This window comes from Cavia porcellus, unplaced genomic scaffold, assembly GCF_034190915.1.
Source record: "Cavia porcellus strain 051 isolate PalLab524CR breed Dunkin Hartley unplaced genomic scaffold, mCavPor4.1 scaffold_22, whole genome shotgun sequence".
Classification (NCBI taxonomy): domain Eukaryota; kingdom Metazoa; phylum Chordata; class Mammalia; order Rodentia; family Caviidae; genus Cavia; species Cavia porcellus.
In genome coordinates, this window is record NW_026947505.1 from 53,254,198 (window position 1) to 53,279,030 (window position 24,833).

The window sequence follows — 24,833 nt, forward strand, 5'->3', positions numbered from 1 at the left end:
ATGATGCTGACTCATCACTCATCAGTGAACAGCATAAATATACCTGCTTTTCCTGGTGTGCTATAAAGTACTTTCAGAGGGAAAATGTACCCTTCTGTCAGAGCGAATTTCTAAATACCCATCTAAAAATCAAACAGTAGGATTTTTTCAGACTTCTGAAATTCACGAGTTACATATTTTGATAGTTTCAAGGTCAATATAAATCCTTTTTTTTAATATTTTGTTTCCTGTGTTAAATGCTTGCCAATTTCTTGTGGTCAATGGCTTTATTAGTAGTATCAAGGCTTCCCTAGGAAGTATCTGTTCTTCAGGAATGTCTTCTCAGTGTAGGTGGTTCTGGTCTTTATGTCTATCCCAAGAACCTACCTACCTTCCAAATTTATTAAGATGAGAAATTGTTATCTATTTGGCTCAGCATGCAGTCCTATTGTACTGGATTATGGTAATGATTATGACCCCATACAATCGCAATGTTATCATACAAAGGAGAAAAAATTGATTGTAACATATATGACATCCTGGCTAAAGTAGTGGAGTTAACCGTAACAATAGCATTCAGTGTAAGCTAGCTACTGACAAACCGTGGTAACTATTAACTTGATTAACAGTTAAGTGACAAAATCCAGCATATACCAGAACTTGTATGCAAAGATTTCCCCCCTTAATAGAGTGGTTTTAACCTGTTGCAGGGGAGGAGGGAGTAGAGAGGGATAGAGGACAAGAGAGAGAGACAAATGAAGTCAAATACAGTAGAAACAATGGTGGAGAACAAAGGATGATCACCCATGCTTTGGGAAACTGGCCAACATCCCATATTTTGAAAATGTACCATTTTATCTCATCAATCTCTTATTTGATATATATTCAGAGAGTTTCTGGCTCTTCACTGTTATAAACAGTAATGACAAGCCTATGTGTTTATACATTTGAATAATTATTTCCACAAAATGAATACAAAGATGTAGACTTTCTGAGTTTAAAATGTAAAAACTATCTCTTCCCAGCAGTATTTAAGGCTTTGCTCATAGTCTTGCTGTTGCTAGATATTACCAAGCTCAAAGATCTTCCTTTGTTTTCTTCTTGTATTTTCTGATTGGTGGGTTTATACTTTATCTTCCTCCCACACCATACTTACAGTTTTATTCTGAAATACGTTTGTATGTATAACATAATATAATGATCTGGTTGTTTTGTTTTTGTTTCTGAGTAGTTATTGTAATACTTAAGATTTTTTTCTATTTTTTTACCATGTTGTACATGGTGTTTTCCATTGCTAGTTGTGTGGATATATATACATATACACATACACATACATGTATCTTACATTCACACAATCTTACATATATTTATATATCCCTTTAATATTTTTATATAGTTCTTAGATTTTCTAACTATAGAGTCATATCTGTATAAACAATGAATTTCATCTTTTTTAATGTTTATATGACTTCTTTTTTTTTTTTTTTGTCTTTTTCTTTTTTATTGGTACTGGGGATCAGACTCACGACTGCCTGCTTGCAAGCTAGGCACTTATGCCGCTGAGCTAAATCCCCAGCCCCCTATATGACTTCTTTTTTAATTTATCATGAACTGCAGCCTAGAATGGTAAGGATAAGCATGTTTGTTAGTTCTGTGAGTGGATAATTTATTTTGCTGGACTATTAATTTCTAAACAGCTTTATCTTTTACATGAAACCAGAGAGTACTTTAGGAAGGTGTAAAATCTTTTACTACTGTGTAAAAACTGTGTGAACATAATTCTTGGCTAAGAATAAGAGGAATAATAATAATCTGAATCCCTAGAAGTTAACATGTGAAGTAAAAGTGCAGTCTTCTCCAATAAACTGACATGTTAGAAGTTATGACTACTTCCAGGAGAACATGGCAGATAGATAACAGCAGCTACAGAAGATCTCTTAGATAGCCAGCTTAGATTCTAGGAATGGTGTAGTGTGGGGAGTCCTAAGCAGGGGGAGATATACCCTGCTGACCCAGGAAAAACTGAGCTGAGAGAAACCAACTGGAAATGCAGTCCCAGTGCTATGACTGGAACAGCTAAAGTCTCAGTGCTGAAGCTGGAATCCGCGCCTCTGGAAACTGTGGCTTGAATTTCCTGCCGCCGCTGCTGCATCTAAAACGGCACAGCAGGGACTAAGATGCAAAAGCTCTGAGAGTGGGAATCGGCGAACCAAATTGAGAGCAGAGATGGCGGGGAGCCCTGCATCAACCTGCAGTGAGTGAGAAGAACGGAGACCTTTCCATAGACTAGGAGGCTCTAAGAGAGGATATTCTGGGACTGGGCAGACTAACCGGAACAGGACGCTGCAGTGACTTCAGTCACATATTCCCCTCTCAAGTGGGATTGGTGGGGAGCACTTGACCTGGGTGACACCGCAGACTAAGACCCAGTAGGCTAGCCCAAACCAGGTCCCTGTGCCTGGCAGTGTACCCTAGCAGTGAAGCCTTCAGTAGGTTGAGTGACCTGGAGGGATGGGCCCAGCAGAGGCTGCTCAGGTCTGTGTCTCCTTAGTACACTGCAGTGTGCGGGAACACCTCGCCGGCGTGATTCAAACAAACTGTAACCGACAAAGAAAGTAAGTGGGCCTCTTCTATATGCTTGTATGGAAGGAACAAAAAGTATGAGAAGAGGGAGCAACAAGAAAGGGTCCTCAGTCCCCAATCCTGAGAACTCTGATCCAGGAAAGGTAAATGCAAAGGAGAATGAGGACAGAAAACATGCAATATCAGGCATGGCGCCAATAGACATAAAGCGCTATCTCCGGGAGCTCATAGACGAGTTCAAAAGTGAAGTATTTAACCAAGTAAAGCAAGATATAAGTAGAATAGTTAAAGAAATGCTAAGCACCTCCCAAGAAAAAACAGATGGTGGAATGGAAGAACAGAAAAAAAGGGGAGAATTGTTTGATGGAGAAAATAGAGAAAACATAGAATACATTAAGCAGGTTCAAAGAGGTTACCAGGAAACTAAAAACTATTGAAAGCTGGCATAACAGCTTGAAAGAAATTAAGGATAGATTATCTGAACTGGAGGCCAGATTTGTAATGTGGGAGCATGAAAGGAAAAACTTCTTTTTTACAACTTTTTTTTTTTTTTTTTTGTCTTTTTCCTTTTTTATTGGTACCAGGGATCAAACTCACGACTGCCTGCTTGTAAGGCAGGCGCTTATGCCGCTGAGCTAAATCTCCAGCCCCAAGGAAAAACTTCTTAAAAATAACAAGGGAGGGGCTGGGGATTTAGCTCAGCGGCATAAGCACCTGCCTTGCAAGCAGGTGGTCGTGAGTTCGATCCCCAGTGCCGATAAAAATGAAAAAGAAAAACAAAAGTGTAAAAAAAAATAACCAGGGAACAGCAGTAACAATACAAAGGCTAGAAGATGATAAGAGGATGTATAACTTAAGAATTAAGAATGTAAAGGAAGAAGCAGGGATACAAACAAATGAACTGCAAAGGCTATTCACAGAAATAATCAAGGAGAACTTCCCTAATATGGGAAGAGGTAAAGATACTCAGATGTATGAGACATACAGGACCCCAGTCACCTACAACCCAAACAGAACTACACCCAGGCATATAATAATCAAAATTCCAGAAATCCAATATAAGAACAGAATATTAAAAGCTGTCAAAGAAAACAAACAGATCACTTACAAGGGAACACCCATCAGAATTACAGCAGACTTCTCAGCACAAACCATCAAATCACGAAGAGCGTGGGGGGAAATAATTCAAGACAATAACCTCCAGCCAAGATTGAGATATCCTGCACAACTGTCCCTAGAAATTAATGGAGAAACATGTTGCTTTCAGGATAAAGAGGAACTAGGGGAATTTTGCAACCACCAATTCAACTCTACAGAGAATACTGCAGGACATTGTAAAAGAGAAAAATACCAAGATTCCAGAAACAGTAGCAGAGAGGCCACAATAAATGAATCAGAAAGCAAAATGAAGAAGACAAACTGACAGCTAATGACAGAAAAAGACCTCAACACAAATGAGGCAGAGAAGGTTGGATGGTAGGAACAGCTATTTTGGAGAAAACAAGACATCATAATAGCTAGTACTGATTTAATATCATCTTGTTTTGAAGTCCCATCAAGCTTTTCTTCTTCTGTCTCCATCGGTCTTAACATGTTGTATCTTATTGGATTTTATTATATGTGATAATATAAACAAAAACTTTTATAGACAAGGAGCTAATACAGAAACCATTGTTCATTTTCTGTTACTTAGTTCTAAATACCCTGTAATACTGTCATTTTCTTGAATGGTTTTACATTGTCTTGATATGTTTGATGCTACAGTATGTGAAGTTATACTCAAAGATTTCAAGGAAAAAGACACTATGGTAACTACTTTTATGTCCGGGTATCTTGTAGTGAAACACTATTTTGCTTAAACAGTTATGTTCTGACCTGTGCTATTTTGTTGTTATGTCCTCTTTTTATCTCAATCTCCTTTTTTTATTATTTATTTTTTTATTTTTATCTCTTTAATTAAGGGAAAAATAAATAAAAAATAAAAGGATATATTATAGTAATCCACTTTGGTTTCCTAGTAACTTGATTTGAAACCCTGTATTGCTCTCACCTGTTTTGACTGATTTTTATTCTATTCTGTTTTGCTTGATAGTACCAAGTTTGAGAGTATAGGCTACAACTGTGAAGACAATAAGATTCACTATGATGCCCATTCTGGTTTGACTATTATCTTCTTTTGAAGTCCTGTAATGTCTCCAATGTTTTGGTTTCACTGGTTTTGTTCTTTACTGTTTTGTTCAATTTTATTATAACTGATGATAAAGGCAATTCTTTTTAAGATAGCAAGAGTCATTATGGTAACTATTGTTGATCACCTTGCATTGTGTTTTTACATTATGTACTATGTCTATCTTTTTGATTTGACTGACTCGTTTTGTTATGTCACATTTGGTTTTATTCTCTTCAAAAAATGTAATAAGAACTGTGGGAGCAACAAAACCCAAAATGTGTAATTGTCATTGTCAAAAAGAGAGGAAAAGAAAGTGCTCTAAAGGATATAATTGCATGTATATTTAAGCGTGTAAGATAGATAACCATATTACTGAGTTTTGTTGGATCACTGAACAGAACTGTTTGCAGTCTCACTGTTTGAATGTCCACTTTATATGCTTTAATTTTGTAACTTGAACAACTATTTCTAAGATGACAATATGTAATCTATTAACTAGTGATTTCCTACTGTTTATTTTTTTTTTAAATTCTGTATAACTTGTACCCTTTTTCTGTTTTCTTTCTTTTTCTCCTTAAATAAAATTAAAAAAAAAAAAAAGAAGTTATGACTAGCAAAGTTTGGTTTCGTAATTATGTGATATAATGCTGGGTTGTTGTTATTATTGTTTTGTTTTTTTGTTTTTTGTTTTTCGCATACTGAAGATTTATGCAGTAGGCTTGACCTTCCTCGGTATTCATTATTTGTAGCTCAAATAGATGCGAAGTGTGACTTTCTGTTGCCAAGATAATTTTCAGTGGGCTACTAATGTGGATTAGATCTTCCAGGAGCATTATTTCAGCTTTCTCTTCCCTCCAAGTAAACCACTGCAAGTGCTGCTTTTGTTGATGTGTGTAAGTAATAACATATTATTCCAGTGCAGGTGACTTCTAGTTAAGTCTCCTAACAGTTTAATTCTATAGAGAAATAAAAAATAATCTCAACTATAATAAAGGGTGAAATGCTTATTTTTTTCTCTGTCCTGTTAACTGGCTTTCATTTACAAGTAAGACATACATTTTAGATAATTATTACAGAAAAAGATTTTGTACTCTTTCTTAATACTGAGGAAAAATTTACTTCCTGCCTACCTTATGAATTTCTATGTTTATTGATTGTAGAGTTTTTCTTTTGTAAATTTAAATTTTGGTTAAAATAATTGGTTAATTTCTTAGTAGTTTTCATCTGTTTATGGGGCTGGAGATTTAGCTCAGCAGCATAAGTGCCTTCCTTGCAAGGGCATGGTCCCTGGTATCAATAAAAATGAAAAAGACAAAAAAAAAATAAAAATTCAATAGTAGTTTTCATCTATTTTAAACCTTTTTCCTAATTTAGTAATGTTAATATTTTAACCCAGTTTCATGTTATTAACAAATGGTACACTTAAGTTAAGTTAGTCTTTAGAGAATGCCCCATTATAGTTCTTTGTTTATTGTTCCTGTAGAGTTAATGTTAAAACATTTGATCATTATAGTCTTAAATAATTTCTATATCTATATGATGCCACATCGCATATTAATTAATAATGTTGACTTAATACTGTTCCAGTTGATACTGTTATTGAGGATGATCTTGCTGGAGAGATCCTGCAAGTAACGGCTCTGAGAACAGTCTTAATTTTATAGTATCTATTTGAAGTTCGTTGGATTCACTGATTAATGTTAATTAAAGCCCTTAGGAGACACAAGCTAGTTTAAATGGTAATAACTAGAAAACAACTCTGATAGCTTACATTTTTGGTCCTTTTAAACAAACTTGCATTTAACACGTCATATTCTCAGTATACATTTCTAGCCTCTTGTGTATGTTTAGCTCAAAATGAAAAGGAATTTTGTGGCAAGCACTGTGCTGGACTCTTCAGTTGCATTTCCTCATTTAATTTTTAAGTCTCCATCCAAACTGTGAAGTATATTCGTTATTATTCTATAGACATGGAAGCCAGAGATACATAATAAACTTTATCTGTATTACAAACATAGTAAGTGTCAGTGCCAGACTGTGAGCTCAAATCTTTGTATATTTTCTAAACTAAGCTTTATGTGTTAGTATCTTTAAGAATGCTTCTTAATATCACATAATTGAAGAGAATCTCTACCAAAGAAGTTGGTAATTACTGTTGAAGAATTTATGTGCTCTTCTGAGCAGAAACATTTAATATGTAAGAGGTGTTTTTAAGTATATGTTCCTGTTATATCTCTTTTCACTGATTCTTTTCTAGGATGTTGGCAAAGGATGAACTGATGAGTATTCTTCAGAAATGTTTCCAGGCATTTGATTCCTCTTCTGAAAACCAGTTTGGCAGCACAAGAAAAAGAATAGAGGAGTTCCTGGCCCAGTTTCAGAGCCTTGGTGGTAAGAGTATAATATCGTGTAAATTCTAATGGCTGTGACAGTTACTTAACCAAAATGACATGGACAAGCCCTTGTTCTGATGTGCTGAGAGATGAAGAGATAAAGTAGATCATGATCATTCAGTATAACCAGCCCTAGAATGCCCAATTGTAACATCATAAGTAGGCCAGAAGCTTCTCTGCTACATTTGGTTTAAATAGTGAGAAGCATCAAATGGAAAGGAAAAAAAAATTCACAGATTGGATTCACTTTTTTTAAAAAAGGCAACAGAGAGAAATTAAAAAATTAGAATAGCAGTCCATCCTAATTGAGAGCTTCTGTTAAATGTTTCTTCTTAAGCATTTTATCAAGTTTTTGTAGGACTTAGATACTGTACAAATTGTAAGTCTGAAAAATTGATAACTATAAACTGCTTTCACAGCAGTAACGCTCTTTGGTATGCTGATTACCAAAATATGTAGAGGTTTGTTTTAATCTGATTTACGAAGGCTTGACTTTTTCTCTCTTGAATGAACTGAAGAAGTCCAGCATTTCTCAGTGTTGTAGGATTATAGTTTTATGTATTTTATATAACCTCCACATGAAATTTGTATTTGCTCAATGTTTGGAGTGCCTGATTTTACATAGGCAATCATTTTTTGTTCTCTAATGCTCCAGATCATCTGTGTTCTGATGGAGCACTATAATCGATATTGATCACTGACTTCCTGGGCCCTTCTTTGCTCTACTACTAACTTAACATTACATTTTTTTTTATTAAAACAAACAACTAGTGTGTACTTTTCACTGTACTTTTTCACTATTTAGAGGATCTTTTATTGGAGGTTACAGAACGAGACTGTTTGGTATATAAGTGCAGAGTATTAGACATGACATTGTGAAAATTTTTATTTGGAGTGTCCATTTTAGTCCTTTCTGTTTTGGCAAGTGTTACTTTGTCTTAAAAATCCTTTGGATTTACAAACTGCTTTTGCAGAAACCTCTTCATATCTGTTCATCATTCCAGTGCAAGGCATATGATCTGTGCTCTATTAAAGGGAGCGTTTGCCTAGCATAGCATGAGCAGGTAGAATGAAAAGTTCCCTAAAGGCACTAATGGGGTTTCCTTCAGGTTATGTGTGCACATGGTTCTTTTAGTGCCATAGCAGGACCTAAACTGCTTTTCAGACCGTGACATGAGGGTGAGGATGTAGCTCAGTAGTAGAGTGATTGCTTAGCGTATGTGAAGCCTTGGGTTCAGTCCCCAGCAAAACTTCCTTATTCAGAACATAAAAATGTAAAGGCCTTAAATCTTTGAATCCTGCATTCCGGAATCCTTGAGTCCAGCAACAGCCAGACTCTACACTCCAGGAAGAGAAAGTAATTGGCTTGAAATTACACAACTGGCTAGTGATAGCGCTAGATTAGAGCCCTCTTTGCTTAACCACTAGTTCATTTTTTGTTCTCACCAGTGCACGATTATAATGCCCCCTAATTGTGGTGACTTGACCAGTAAGGAATTACCCTTGAGGATAGAAATAGGGTAAAATGCTTACAAAATATGTTGTCAGTGTTATACAAAATTGATCACATAGAGGTTTCTATAAAAAGAAACCTGCAGGGCCAGGGATTTAGCTCAGTGGTGTAAGTGCCTGCCTGGCAAGTGTGGGGTTCTGAGTTCAATCCCTGGTACCACCAAATGAGAGAGAGAGAGAAGAGAGAAGAGAAAGAGAAGAGGAGAGAGAGAGGAGAGAGAAACTGTAAGTGTAATAGTGTTTTATTTTAATTTTTGTGATGCTGGAGATTAAACTTAAGGTCTTTAAACTGAGCTGCATCCCCAGCACTTTTTTATATTTTATTTAGTTTGGAATAGAGTCTCTAAATTGTCCAGGCGGGGCTGGAACTTGGCATCCTTCTGCCTCAGCTTCTTAGAGTGCTGGAGTAGAGGCATGAGCCATTGTACCTCGCCATGATAATTTTAGAGTTCTATAACATGACCTAGTGAACAAATTTGTGATATACTAGCATTCAATTAAAAGCTTATTCAAATGGAAAGGTTAAAGTGAATAACTTTACAAATTAAAGGAAAACTATCTTGAAGAAATGTCTATATTTCTCAATTTTTCAAAAATCATGTAACAAAAATGTAATTAAAACTCCCCGAGTTGAGTAAGTAGAAGTGTTTGACTCTATGTTATCTCTGGTTCTTTATCATTAATTAAACATTACAGTTTCGGCTTAAAATTATAGTTGGAAAAACTGAGCATGATAACCAGTACTCTGAGAGGCTGAAGCGGGAAGATTAAGTGTTCTAGTATAACCTGGACAACTTAGCCACTTAATGAGACCCTCACTCAAAAAATAGGTTGAGAATGTAACCCAGTGCAAAGGCCCTGGGTTCAATTCCCAGTACCAGTAAAAAATTAAAAATTATAGTTGGGGAGGGTTAAGTAGGACAGAGTATCATATCAGATTTATTTTTAAGGCTCTGTTACATGTTAATGAAATGGAGTAAAGAATTTGGTAGCTAACCTTAAGTTGTGTCTTTCTTGAGCCAGGAATGATTAATAACTAAAAAGAAATTTATTCTTTGAAAACTATGTGTATTCTCCAGCTATATCCTCCTGTCTTAGATTTGGAGCAAAACAAGCAGGTAATGTCAAATTTTCTAAGGAGCACTTGCACTTGAAGGAAGGTATCTGAGGCTTAGGCATTTCAGAAGCGCACACAGCTGTACATTTTATTAGTTAAGAATTCCTGTCCCCTTTGCTGAAGAATCATGATATACTGTATGTCTTAGTGGATGACTTCACAACTTGTACACACTCCCCTCTTCACACTCAAAGAATTTTGGATCAAAAATAGGGAACTGGAAGATTGAAGTCAGGTTTGTCAGGGTGTAATTTATGTTATTTACAGTCATGACAAACTCAAAGAAAACAGTTTCAGTTTGTATGGGGTGTGTGTGTGTGTGTGTGTGTGTGTGTGTGTGTGTGTGTGTTTTAGAGCTGTTATAGCTGTATAAGTATTTAGGGCTTTTTATGTTGATTTGAGGGAACTGTGTTTGGTTATATTTTGTTTTCATGGTGGTAACACTCTTAAAACTCAGTACTTTGTTTTTGAAGCCCTCATTACAGCTTAAATATGCCATATTTATTGACCTTTCACTCCTAGAAGAAACCTTGATTCTTCCAGATGAAACCTTGATCCTTTGTATATTGGGATGGGAATAAGGGCAAAATTTTACTTCCTTTGGATTAGCACAAATGTTTGTTCTCTTGACTTGGATGTACCCTCCTTGCTATGTAGTGGTTTTATGTTAAAAGCAGATGCCAAAGAAGAAGAAGATGCTTCTGGATCACAGCCAAAGGAGCTTCCAAAGACAGACCTATATCATCTTCAGAAGGTCAGATCTCTTCTTTTCCTTTCAATTACATTGTATTTTGCTGGTCCCTTTTCTTGGTTTTTTGTCTATAAATTTCTTTTTTAGGCACAACCCGAAATGAAGCAAAGTTTTTAATTCATTTACAAAATGAACATCCTGTTTATCACTCTACACTACTATCCTCACATCTAATGTACACAGGCTGTAATTTTCTAAACAACATAGATGAAAACTGTTCCTGTAGTCTCAGAAAAACAATTAACTGGCACCGAGGGAAAATGGGAACATGGATGCAAAGAAATATTTGTTTTGATCATAAGTCTGATGTATTTGTTTTTCTATTTGATCAACAGAGATTCAAAAGAGCCTAAGTTATTACTTTTACATACTTCTCTTGATTTTTTTTAAATGCAGTGCACATTATAGTATGGAGCAGAAATTGACCGACATGTCCAGTGTATTCTTTTTCTAATAGTTTTAACTTTAGGATCTTGATTTTCAAAATGAAGATCCTTCTTTGTCCCATGATACCAAATTGTAATAAATATAGCAGAAAATTTCAGCCTAAGTGAAACAAACCACGTGGAACTTATTCTGTCAGTGTGGCAAAAAGGCAAGGTGGTAGTAGCTAGAGTTGTCATCATCTTCCTCCTCCTCTTAATCTTCCCCTCTCTTTTCCTCTTCCACCTTTTTTCTTCTTCTTCTCTTAAGCGAGCCAGTGGATTATGAATAGTGATATGAAGTAAACTTCCCTTTTCTTCTTTCCCTGAAACTTCATTTGAGGAGAGATTCTTGCCAGATTGCCTTAGAAATCCATTTTGATCTGGTTCTTGCTCTGTACATCCTGCCTCCTAGAAAGAGCATCAAGCCACCTCCACCTAAATAGCAGTTCCCTCTGAAAGTTTTTCTATCTCAGAATTACCAAGAAAACTGTGTTCTTTGACCCATAGTCCTTACTGGAAATGAAGGAGTCAAGAAGATCAAGTAAGAAGCAAACCAAGTTTGAAGTACTCAGAGAAAAAGTTGTGAATTTCATTGACTCTTTGGTAAGGTGAGTCTTAATGTTAAAGCTGAAAGTCATGCTTTTTTCCCAAATAACATTGGTGCAATGGCTGTCCACAGCCAATGCAGGTATTTTCTCCCACCTTTCAGGTTCTTCCATCATAGCTTAGAATTACTTATATCCTTGCTAGTCTTATTAAGATGTTTAATCAGAAACATTGCTTTTTTTACTGTCAGCTAAAGATACAGTTTTAAGAGCCAAACCTGGTGGTACACACCTGTAATAACAGCACTGGGAGTTTTGAGGCATCAGGATTGGGAGGTTTGAGGCCCGTTTGAGCTATATAGTGATACCCTGTGTCAAAAAACCAAAACAAAGAGAAGAGTGGAAGGGAAGGTGAATGGGTGGGGTGGGGATGGGTTGCAGATTTACCTTGGATTCTATCCGTCAGGCTAGGTGAGGAGATTTAAGGAGTTAGAAATGTTTTTCCCCTTTCTAATAACAGAGTGTTTGTTTTACACTTCTTCATTGCTTATATTTTATAGGAGTTAATTGCTGGATCTAGGCCGAACGCCGAAAATATAGCAAACTAGCCATATTTCTCTATTTTGTCCTGAGAAAATAACTTTTAATTTTAAAGAATACAAGTACAATTCATTATAAACACTAAATTCATGTTGAGGTAGACGTCTACTCAGTAAATGTACAAGCCTACTCTAATTTTACCAGTATTTTACAATGATTCCTTCTTGGAAATCCTAGATCATGTTGAATCATAGAATCATTTATAAGCCAAAACCAATTTTATGACTCTAAAATCACCCATTTAAACTACCATTTAAGAACTCGGGCTATGTTACAGTATACAAAAGAAGTATACAAAATAAAGTGATTTAATACTTTAAAGAAAAAAAAGGTATATGATTGCTTATTATTTTTAATGGCAGTTCAAAAGCAACAGCAAGAGAGGCACATAGAATAATATAATGAAAGAATGGCATCCTGTGTATTGAAAATAAAGAAGGTTTTCTGACAAGTAATCTGTCTTTCCTCAAAGTGAAAAGTTCCATTTTCCAAGACAGTATGGAGCAGAATCATTGTCCAGTTTATCAGAGAGAAAGTATTAATTCTATGAAATAGGGAAAAATAATCAGTCAACTATGATGATAAGGTTAAAAACAGAAGTATATCATAACAAGATGATGCATTCCAGTATTAAATTGACTTATTGGTGAAAAGTTACATTTCAGCACTGATAGAGTTAACCTTGTCCTACAAGGCTTTCCTGTTCTTGTATCTTCTAGCCCTAGGCTCCTGAATTTTCTTGTCAAGTTGTAACTAAAAATAATTTTGCCAAGTAATTTAGCATCATTTATAAGCCAAATATCAGGTTGCTGTATTCCTGTAAATCTCAAATTGTAGGCTCTGAAGTCACACCAACCATTACCCTTTAACGGGGAATGATCTTTGACCTAATGTATTTAACTTTTTAACCTTTCTGAGTAGTTACTGAAAAAATGCTGAGCATGACTGAAATGAGTTCTGTTGTAAAACTGCAGAATCTCGCCTACTAGGATTTACTGTCTCTGTGAAGATCATCTATCCCAGGAAGGAAGAAAAGAAACATGAAGGCTTATGTGGCAGCTGGAGCCCAGAGAGAGGTTATGAGTCTGCCAGTGTGACACTGTCCTAGTCTCTTAATACCCATCAGAAGGTCTTCACCATCTCTACACACTGCCCCCAACGCCCACAGTACAGATGTGAACAAACGGAGTTTTAGAGAAAAGATGTCTTTTAAAAATAAATATTAGCAGTCGACTTCGGTAGGCAGCTTTCACAGTGTATCATGAACAGCTCTTGGCAAAACTACTGGCAATCAGGAAAAAGTTGACAAATTTTTTTTTTTGTGGTACCAGGGATCAAACTCAGCACCACGTACTTGCAAGGCAGGTGCTTATGCCACCCACTGAGATAAATTCCCAGCCCCAGTTGTGAAATCTTAAGGGCCAAGAAAAAAAATTACCACTTTCTAAGTTATTGTTTTCACCAAAATTAGATTCAACTTCACAGCCCTTGTTGATAGGAATCCTGTCAGTTCGCTCAGAGCCATCCATTTGGAGGAAGGCCTATCATTTATTGTAAAATGATCTGAACCCAAAATGAGTGTCACATAGTGCTATGGTGCCAGATTTGTTGCTTATTTTTTCTCACAGCAGTTAAGTAGCAGAAGTGTATTTTTATAGCCAGACAAAAGCTAGGATGTTTTTCAACAGATGTAGTGTACAGTAGAAATAAAATAAAGGCAGATCTTTTATATGCCACTGATATTCTTTGAGAATACCAACTAAGGGCCTTTTGCCTTGGAATTTGCCTGAATTTCTAAACATTAAATGTAAAGATTTTTAGGAAGAAAAGCAAAATTGAGGCAGTAGTTTCTGTAATGGATTCTGCCTGCTTGCCTTGTTAGATTTCTAATCTTTATTAATAGCAGGAACTTCAATGAAGTATGTTAATGATAGCCTTGATACTGATTGGAAAATAACTGCATCCAGCTGGTATAGCAAGAATTTATGGTCAGAAATTGCAAACTGGTAGCCACCCAACCAGGCAATCAACATCATAAAAATATTTTCCTCAGACTATAGCCAAATTATCTCAATTCTAAGTAATTGAGATGATAGTAGTATGTTGGCCCTCGGAGAATATTATACTCTTTGCACATGGATTTTATTCCAACAGACTGGAGCAGGAATACCTTCTAAAAGTAGAATGAACAGTCTAAGTAGCTCTTGAGGTGGGGGTGGCAAGACGGTGGAGAGTGATATGCCTATTTTTATTTTCTCTTCTTCAAAGCCACCAACCCCACCAGGCTAGTGCAAATATAGAGACATTTTCTAGGAAGTGGTACCCTCTCCAAAAAGGAGAGAAATGCAGAGCACTCAAAAAAAGCTATAGTGTCTCTGCTGTCTGAAGTAGCTACTTTTCTTTGCCTATACTATTAGGAAAAAAGCTAAGAAAATCTGTTGTATAGCCTATATATATATATACTTTTAGCTCAGGGCTGGACTAAGCCCTGGGAATCTGCTTTATGGAGGTATGTGAGTTAACTATTTTAATCCACTTTGTGATTTATTGCTATGTTTGGATTATGTGTCCAGCCAGAACCTCTCCCTTCCAGTTGGCCCCCTCCAGGCTACCCAAGAGCAATTCCTGTCATACCACAGACCAGCTGGTGGGCTTATTATACATTCAAAAAGAACTTCCATTGCCTTGTTTTCTAAATTAAGATTTAACCAGTTGGTTTGCCTTTAGAGTATATGCAAAAATAGGAAATTCCAAATAAAGCCAGGGTTTTTTAATTGGAATTTTTTTAATGAAAGGCTGATCATGTTGATACACACCCATAATCCCAGCATTCAGGAAGCTGAGGCAGGAGGAGGGTCACTGTGAGTTTCAGGCTAACCTGGGCTGCATAGTGAGTTCAAAACTAGACTGAACAACCTAGCAAAACTCTTACCTCAAAAAAAAAAGAAAAAAATTAATGAACAATTTATTTTTTAATACTTGGAAACTGAAATTTAGTCCTTGCTGCCTTCAGAAGTAAAAAATATAAAGAATTTCTAAGATATCATTTCCATGAAAGACATCAGCTAAAATATGTATGTGTGATCCAAAAAGTATCTCCCGAACTCTAAATTCCCAGCCTGAGAGCTGTACTTAACACCAAGAAAAGAACCAAATGTTTGCTGTAAAGAAAATGTAGATATCTGTTTTCTAAATAAGAAATTCATTAGTATTTTAAGAAATTATACTTTAAGGATTTTAAGCTACTATGTCATATATAAAATATATGTAATATATTAATGTAATGTGTAATACACACACACACACACACACACACACACACACACACTTGTCCCTAAAGGTTTAAGTCAGAGCCAAAACGCAGATGGGCTGGCTGTGGGGGCACACATCTGTAATCTCGGCCTTCTGGGAGGCTGTCAAGACTGAAAATTCAAGCCCATCCTGGGCAACTTAGCCAACCTCAAAAAATACAAAAAGGGCAGGAATGTAGCTCAGTGCAAACGCCCTGGGTTCAATCCTCAGTACTTCAAAAAAAAAAAAAAGTAATAATAACAGTAATGTAGGGGTAAAGTGCACTTTTGAGTGAGAAATTGCATTGTATCCACTATTTGACTTTTGTTTCTTTTGCTTATTGGTTTTGCTTTTTAAGTAAATTGCTTAGTCTTACAAAGAGATCTAATAAAACAGTTGTACTGAAAATAAACTTGTGCATGTGTCCGGATGCTGATAACTGACTTTGGCTATTTCAGAGAGTACCTTCTGCCTCCTGAAACGCAGCCTCTGCATGAAGTGGTGTACTTCAGTGCTGCCCACACTCTCCGGGAGCACTTAAATGCTGCACCACGAATCGCCCTTCACACTGCACTCAACAATCCTTATTATTATCTAAAGGTAAGAAGCAAATTTAGTCCTCTGATACTATAGCTCAGGCTCCAAGCTTGATTGTCATAAAAATATTGTAATTTTGCGGTTGTGTGTTAATAAGCAAAGAGCTGAAAACTTAGGGTTGCACCTTTTATACATCTTGTAAAAACTATTTGGAGGAAGTTCCTGTTGATGTTGCTGACTTTTGACCATATAAAACTGTCTTTGTTTTTCACTTGATAAAACTGTAAACTAGGTCATAAGCAGAAGACTTAGAGTATAATGCTTAGTCTTGTAAAAATAAAGGAAATGTTTCCTGCAGACATAGCAACAGAATATGGTCAAACAGTGGGCCTAATGAAATTACTTTAATATTCAAATGGTTGTTTCTAATGGGAAAAAAAGTAAAACTTTTGGATGTCACCATGGATTTTAAACCAAAGAAGATACATTTTGAGAGCTGAGCTGAATGCAGGAAGTGGCCAGCAGTCTGCCACAAACACACCTGGGGCAGCAGAGTGACTTGTCTAAAATCCAGACACAGCTACTAGTCATGACAAGCTCTTTCTGCAAGGGAGACTAAGGTAATTTACTGTTTTTAAAACTAGCCTTCTTATGACCAGGAAATGTAAGCACTGTTATACATTCAGGATGCTGTGTGAATGTATGTGAAATAATTTGGAAGGAGCTATAAATTATCAATTTAGCTAAGTCACCTACAGGTAACTTCCCACAAAAGATACCTCAGACGTGCTCACTTTAACAGCATGTATATTTAAAAGATACCTAAGAAACGGTTCCATAAAACTCATGAAGAACAGTCCAACTTAGTCTGGCTTTCCATTGTAAAATGGCACACAAACATGCTTAGTATTTTAAGAGAGTAGTGAGTAGTTTTTTAATGATGTTGGTAATAGCTTAAATTTATGTAAATCACAAATTAAAACCCTTACATTATCATCTTTTTTCTGGCTAATGGTGGATCACAGAAGTAAACTGGTAGAATTTTGGCAGTCTTTGGGAAGATAGATATCTTCTGCAGGTTGTACATGAGAGACTTTCTATTTGTTAATCAGAGCCATGGATTCCAAATGGGTTGAAAAATCACTGATGGTTTCTGTACAATTTAAGATCTGCAGTGATGACAGTATAGTATTATCTCTGAGAAGTAACTTCTGTACATTTTTTGTGGCAACCAAATGCACTGTGGTCTAAGTAGATAATAATTTATGATTAAATGAAAATGTTGCTTGTCTTCTGATCTTGTATTTTGCTAATGTTAAGGAATTAGAGGAATTTTGATTAGACCTAACCTAAATAAAAATTTAATAAAGAAAATCAAAATCATTCCATTCACTAGTTTACTAAATTTAGGTTTAAGATAGGGCTCATTGATGTCTGGTTTTGTTGTGAATCATTTCTTAGTACTGTTATTTTTTAGAATGAAGCACTAAACAGTGAAGAGGGCTGCATTCCAAATATCGCCCCTGACATCTGCATAGCATATAAACTGCACTTGGAGTGTAGTAGGCTGATCAACCTTGTGGACTGGTCAGAGGTAGGTCAAGGAATAAAAGAGTAAGCTGTTTGGTAACTGTCTCGGAATATTTTTATGATTTTGGTATTTCTGAAATCAGCTTTTTAAAAAATAGCTCATCTTTTATTACAAAAGCATAAATAGCATCATACTTTAGAAGTTCCTTAGAAAGTAGCACTCAAAAATCCTCCCAGTTGCCTGTTCTCTGATTCTATATCCTTCAACCAAGCCCATTCTATGTTTGTGCCAGGTCACAATTTTAATACGTGATCTAACTTAATGGTTAGCATTAAACAAAAGTTAAACAATTTAAAATTTAAGTCAGTTCTATAGCATTCCACAGCTAGTTGTATTACTAATTACTGTTTCCCTTCTTGCATAAAAGAAATTAGACTAACAGATTTAGTGATAAGGAAGTACAGGGAATACGTGGCAAGACAACTGCCAGCTGTTGCTACTGTTTAAAACAAATATCTGTATTTTTTTCCCACCAGAATAACATTACAAAGTTCTTAACTCTGTTGAAAGCCCTATTTTACAGATACCACGATTGAAAAATAGCTGTGCCAGGCGTGGTGGCTCACGCCTATAATTCCAGCACTTGGGAGGCTGAGGCAGGAGGATCGTTGCAAGTTCGAGACCAGCCTGGGCTACAAAGTGAGCTCAAGGCCAGCCTGAACTACATAGCGAGACCCTCTCAAAAAGACAAAAAAAAAAAAAAGGAAAAATAGCTGTAATTACTACCTTCAAGAAAAGTAGGCATTTTGCTAGGGTAGCAAGTAAAGGGTTCAGGGCTTTTTTTGTCTTGTAACTTGAACTAGCTTTGTTTCTCCTTTTCTTTGCAAACTTCTTAGTTCTCTGAACCAAGATTATTTGAAGCACCGTGACATTATCATTCAGTATACAACTAGTTTTAAATGATCATCAGTGTTAAGGATTTGATATGAGAAAAATAAATGTGCCAGCCAGCTATCAGCAACTTAGGTAATACAACTTAGTAATACAACTTAGGCTTAATTATATAACCATCTAAAGGGACTGTGGTAAAAAATGTTTGGCAACTGTGAGAATTTTATTTTCTCCTCTATTGTGTTCCCAAAAGGCTTTTGCAACAGTTGTGACAGCTGCTGAAAACATGGATGCAAATTCTGCAGCATCAGAAGAACTGAATGAAATAATCCAGTATCCTTTTAAAGCCAGTTCTATAGTATCAAGTACAGAATACAAGATTAGTTTCTCAGGCTGGAGGGTTAGCTTAGTTGTAGAGCGTGTGGTTAACATCCATGAGGCCTAGCACCAAAAATAAAAGTTCATAGTTTCTTCAGATCTACATTAGAGATTCATAAAAACAAATTAATATTAAACATTTTATCCCAGAATCCCTTAAGTTTCTAAAATTCTTAATTTAAACCTAAAAGGAAATCAAATCTAAAATATTTGATCTTGGATTGGTATCAAGATAATATCAAACACAAAAAATAGAACTTCCATTATTGAATTCTCTATTTTTCTAATGTACTTTAGAAGTTGAGATGGAGAGCATTTTTTATACTATCTGAAAAATTAGATTGAGGTGTTAAGTATTTTTTCATTCATGTCTTATTAACACTGGATTCTAATTATACTTAGTGTTTTCCAGTACAGGTTATAGTTTAATTAAAGAGTATATATTTCACCTTACATTTACCAACTATTTTTAACCTTTGTGTCAAAAATATAAATATAACACAACTAGCCAAGTGTGGTAGCACAACCCTATAACGCCAGCACTCAGGAGGCTGAGGCAGAAGGATTGCTGTGAGTTTGAGGTCAACCTGGGCTGCAGAGTTGAAGGCCAGCCTGAACTGCATAATGAGTCTCTGTCTCAAAAAGACCAAAAAATAAAATAAAATAACACAGCCAGTTTCCTTAACTAGAATCTCCAGCGCTCGGTTTATTAGGGCTGTTTCTGAACTAGAACTTTTAGGATTTATAAAGCCTACCAAACGGAAGACTGACCACGTGGCAAGGCTAACATGGGGAGGCTGCTAAAGAGCAAATAAGTGAAGCTGCAAGGATCACATTTAGCTTAAGAGAAAAATGAGCCCAGTCGTATTTATATGCCACTAGAGGGGACTACTTTCATGAGAAAAATGTGTAATCCCCTTTTGATGTTTAAGCAGCAAGTGCACTTCTAACCTCAAACAAATGTACATGAAAACTCTGGAGTAGTTTAAAATCCAATGAATAACATGCTTAAATTGTCATTACAGCTCATAATTACTGATATACTTTTCACAGTCATTATTAAATTACAAGTAAACGTTGCTGATCATTACTCATTCCTCCACCCCTAATTTTTCGCACTGGTGTTTGTCACTATAGTTTAGTGCCTCATATAACATGAATAGCCTACAAGTTTGTTTCCCCTGATACCAGTAGACTGCTTTGGCTCCCCATATCCTTTACTCTTAAAACTTGCAAGGTCCCAAGCTGAGTTGGCCTTCCACTTAACGTTAGTAAATACTGTTCTTCTAGATGACCCATCATGGAGTCTTGCTGGCAGTAAAAATAAATTTCCAGTATGTAAAAGCAATGGAAGTCCATGATTTATTTTTGCAATAATTATATATTTTGTCAATATTCGAATCATTCTCCTTCAGTCAGATGCACCCTTAAACCATGTGTTTCTTTTTGTATAATGGTTGCTAAAAAATCTAAAGAATATGCACATGACTTTAAGGACTTTTTTCCATCTTTTGCCTATTTAAGTGAGATAGCTACAGGGAAGGTTTCCAGTACTGTATGTTAATTAGGATACTATCAATATATACTATATGGTTTCTTCCAGCTTTCAAATGCAAGCACAGGTTCCCAGAGTTAAGTGGCCCTGCTTTTATTTTTTACTGGTAACTTAGCAAAACTCATCAATCTTAAGTGCCTGTTATGCAGTGAACCATGTTTTCTTCTCTTAAAGATGGAAACAAAAGCATGATAGAAACTGCCCTATTTTCATAATGAATACCCAAAAGAGTTATGAAAACATGAAACTAACCTGATAATTATCAGTGGAGTCTATGATATAGCAGCAGTTTTGTTTTGCTTCTTTAATCCAGTAAAAATGACAACCTCATGGAGACAAATTTACAAATGGGAGTATTCTTACGTAATCATTTTGTTTAATGAAATACTGATGTGAAAAGTGAATTAGTTGGGGCTGGAGATTTACCTCAGTGGCATAAGCGCCTGCCTTGCAAGCAGGCAGTTGTGAGTTCGATCCCCAGTACCGATAAAAAGGAAAGACAAAAAAAGTGAATTAGTTGAATTTGATTAAAAAAATACTATATACTGTGTGTTGGGCACTGTTCTAGGCACTTGCAGTACTACAGGGAACAAAGACACTTGATTTCATTGTACTTGAGCAGAGAAAGAACAAATAATTATTATAGAAAAGAAACAGCACCTGGGATACAGCTCAGTGGCACAAGTGCCTGTCTGGCAAGCATGAGGTAAATTCAATCCCCTGTACCAGAAAGACAGAAAGAAAGGAAAGAAAAAAAGGTGTAGAAAAGAAACAGAATTGTAAGGAGAAGCAGGAGTTCACTCTGCAATTTCAAACACATTAGTCAGAGAAAAACTCACACTAAGATGTCATTTGAATGTTTCCAAAGTGGTACATTTTATGGGACAGAAAGAGCAGTGACACAGGTCCTAAAGTACATGTGTGCTAGCCACAGTGGAGGATCAGCAGAGGTTGCTAGTATGGGCAAGGCACAGCAAGGAAGAATTCAACTGAACTGAATCAGGTGGGATAGAGTAGGTAATTTAGGGCTTTGTAGACCATTTAAAGGTCACTTTTTCTTAGGTAGAAAACCATCTATGAAAGGCCCTTAAATAACCACTCTAGGTCTGTAAGAATAGAAACAAGTAAGGCAAAACAAAGACCAGTTAGGTAGATGATCACTGAAATTACCCAGGCAAGCCCCTAATAGTGTCTCACACTAAAGTAATAGTGATAAAGATGGTGAGACTTTTAAGTGGATCAAGACCAGAGGAGATCCAGATGGGTTTTGGCTAAGATTACTTACAAGCATGGGATCGCCAGTGATTGGGGCTTGCGGAGGCTTAAAAGTGTCCCCCAAAAGCTCATGTGTCTTCCTGAGTAAAGGCTTGGTTCCGGGTGGTGGTTTTGGTAGGTGTTAGAACTTTTTAAGGTGGGGACTAGTGGGAGGTTCTTAGGTCACTGGGAATGTGCTCCAAGGGGAATTTTGTGTTCTTCCTGGCCCATGTGTGGTTTTGTTCTACCATGCACTCCTGCAATGATTGCACTGCCTTACCACAGATCCCAAGCATTGAGATTAATTTGTCAGATTGAAAACATCTAAAATGGCGAGTCAAAATAAATAATCACTTTGTAAGTTGATTACCTAAGGTATTTTTGTTACAGAGACAGAAAAGTTATCTAACATGGGTATTTCATCATTTTGACAGAAAGCTAATACTGGAATGCTTTGGGGGGAAACAAAAGGAAGGAGTTTGAGTTAAGCCATAAAGTGAGATGTCTGCTACCTATTCACAAAGGTATAAATATGATCTGCTATCCTTATGATACAAGTAAGATCACTAAAATAAGTAGAAAAGATGAAGCAAGGAGCCAAAGGTCAAGCTCTGGGACAGGCCTATGTTTATTAAAGTTTAAAGGAAATAAAGAATGGTCCAGGAGGAAAAGAGAATAGTGAAGCGAGAAACACAATCAACAAAAGACAGGTCAACTGAAGAGATTCCAGGTAAAATGTGTTTGTTGATTAAAATTAGCAATTTAAAAATCTCTGGTGCCAAAAGCAGTGGGCAAATAAAGACCTCACCTATCCAAATTTAACATTAACCCTGGAAAAGCCATGTATTGTATGAGGTAACAGTAGAGATCACTAACATCCCCTTATATTTTTGGGCTCCTACTTTAATCTGAAAACTGAACCTTTAGACTTCACTTCTAGTTTATAGCAAGTTCAAGGTGACAGCACAAAGAAATACTCAAGACAGTTCTGCATCTCTAGAAGGTTGGAAGGTTAACTGAATCTCAATGAGAAGGCCATCAAAAACACTGTGGTGACAAATTTGGGGAAAAATGAGCATAGAACTGATATTAAATTAGGGAAGTATTCTCTTAAAAGTGTGATAATGGTATTGAGCAAAAGTATATGACTCTTAGGAGATATGCGTAATTTTTAAGTGAGTCATAGGAAGACACTAAATTTTTTCTAAAACAAGTTGATGGAAACGGGTGGAGGATTGATTGGAAGAATTTTAGAAAATTCTTGAGGTTTTGTTATAAATGGCAGTAGCAAAATCAATAGTAATAATTGGAGGAACACAAAATCAGGTTTTTTAATTTTTGTCATTTGGTCTTTTGCTGTACTCAAGTTTGAACGTTTTACCCTTTCTGAGACAGGGTCTGACTAAACCAAAGTGGCCCTGAACCTGTGATAGTACTGCTTCAGCTTTTGCCAGGCCCAGCCTCACAAGGTTTTAGTAACATTCATTATGCATGTGAGGATGAAGCAACAGAAAAAAATCACTGGAGAGATTACTGGGAGTCATGACTGAATGAGGTGTGAAGGTTTGCATCTAATGTATCTCACCTACAGCAAGTGCAGCAAAAAGTTGACAGAATTCTGCTCTAGCAGAATAGTCATGTAACACCAATTTAGGAAGCCACCAGCGACAAAGTCAACTTTTTCCGAACCCTGGTTGCTTAGATCACCAAGGAGCATATTAATGTAATTTTCTTCCTTGTGCTTCTCCCATCATGTAAAGCCAGCTTCTAGAAATCATTCTCTTGATATCTTAAACCTCCAGTAATTACTCACAACACCTATTTTTCCTCAATAATACAAAAGAAAAAACAGTATCTAGCTGTATACGTGCCCGTGTTAATCCAAGATTTACTGAACAGTACAATTAACACCACCATTTCAGAACTTTTACTAAGAGAATTAAGATGACTATCAACAATGGAATTCTGTGAATTAGTAACAGGAATCCCAAGCATTGTTGGGAATTTAGAATCTCTTAGATAATTGATACCACATATGATTGGTGTTTAGAGTGACTACTGAATCCATCAACAATCCAGGAAACATGCACATTTACTTTCTGGAATTCTCTTATACCATTTTAATACCATATAACTAGGGCTTTCTGATAAAATGAGATGCAAGAATTTGTTAGGGGAAGGGAACTTTATTTTTGATCAAAGCTAAGTCTAAAAACCATATAACTTACTGCTCCATTCAGATCGCCAGTACTCATCTTTTAGTACCAACCATAAAATCCAGCCCTTACCAATATGCATTTGTAGAAATTTGCACATGCTTAACAAAATATTTTATTGTTACTGGAGCTAACAAGGGGTAAAATGTTTGCACATGTTTCCCACACCTCTATTTTAAACTTACTGCTTGCATTCTCCTAAAAACACTATCCCGTTAAGCCAGTAGTTCTCAATTGGGACCAGTGTCCACTGAGGAGCACCTTGGCAATCTGGAAATCCTTGGTTGTTGGGAGGAGAAAAGAAAGGCTAGAGGTGATGCTGTTACATACCCTATATCACACAGGTACAGCCCCCACAACAGTGATCTGGCCCCAAATGCTAACACTGTGGAGATTGAAAATCTGTACTAAACCATTAAATATACCCATCTATGGCTCTCCTGTGCTAAAATCAATGTTCCTCAAACACTAATGAACACATGAAACCTGGCAATCTTGTGAGAACTCAACACTAAGAGCTCATTTTAAATGAAAAAAACTGGTGTAATACAATTACCAAAGCTAAAAAAGCTCCTTTCTTCCAATGGGGTCAATTATGAATGTTTATGTCCTGTACATTTAAGATATGTGTATGCGGGGCTGGGGATTTAGCTCAGCGGCATAAGCACCTGCCTTGCAAGCAGGCGGTCGTGAGTTCGATCCCCAGTACCGATAAAAATGAAAAAGACAAAAAAAAAAAAGATATGTGTATGTGTAATGAGGGAAATAAGCCATTACAATTCTACTTCACTGGAGTATTTTTCCCACTCACTTTGTTACAAGAAAACTTATGTTTGCAAGCCATGCATGGAAAATGCAATACATGTGCTGAATCATGTTTTCACCTACCAAGTCCCTTTTAAAAACTGGATACTTCTGATAGCTTTTCAAGTAAAAATCCTACAACTGTTAGAACTCTTATGTAGAATACTATTATGCAGTAAAAGTTAAACAAGTAATTTAGAACTGAGTGTTTGCAAGTAGCACTCAAATCTTAAAATCTTACCAGAAAATTAACTTCATTGATTTCTGGAAAATGCTTACATTTAAAACACTGGCTTTTATT

General features: G+C 36.2%; 1 protein-coding gene across 2 annotated transcripts in view; it reads left to right on the top strand.

The window, feature by feature from the left end:
• Positions 1 to 20,051, top strand: part of Orc3 (origin recognition complex subunit 3) — a 67,944-nt gene extending 47,893 nt beyond the window's left edge. The window contains exons 14-20 of one of the 2 annotated variants that reach the window (XM_005002615.4): positions 6,990 to 7,123; positions 10,429 to 10,508; positions 11,438 to 11,538; positions 15,825 to 15,966; positions 17,381 to 17,497; positions 18,579 to 18,658; positions 19,402 to 20,051. In XM_005002615.4, the coding sequence (XP_005002672.2) occupies positions 6,990 to 7,123; positions 10,429 to 10,508; positions 11,438 to 11,538; positions 15,825 to 15,966; positions 17,381 to 17,497; positions 18,579 to 18,658; positions 19,402 to 19,507 (760 nt within the window). In that variant the 3' untranslated portion in view covers positions 19,508 to 20,051. The remainder of the gene's footprint in view (positions 1 to 6,989; positions 7,124 to 10,428; positions 10,509 to 11,437; positions 11,539 to 15,824; positions 15,967 to 17,380; positions 17,498 to 18,578; positions 18,659 to 19,401) is intronic. The other variant, XM_003467424.5, reaches the window with a different exon arrangement.
• The last annotated feature ends 4,782 nt before the right edge of the window (positions 20,052 to 24,833 follow it).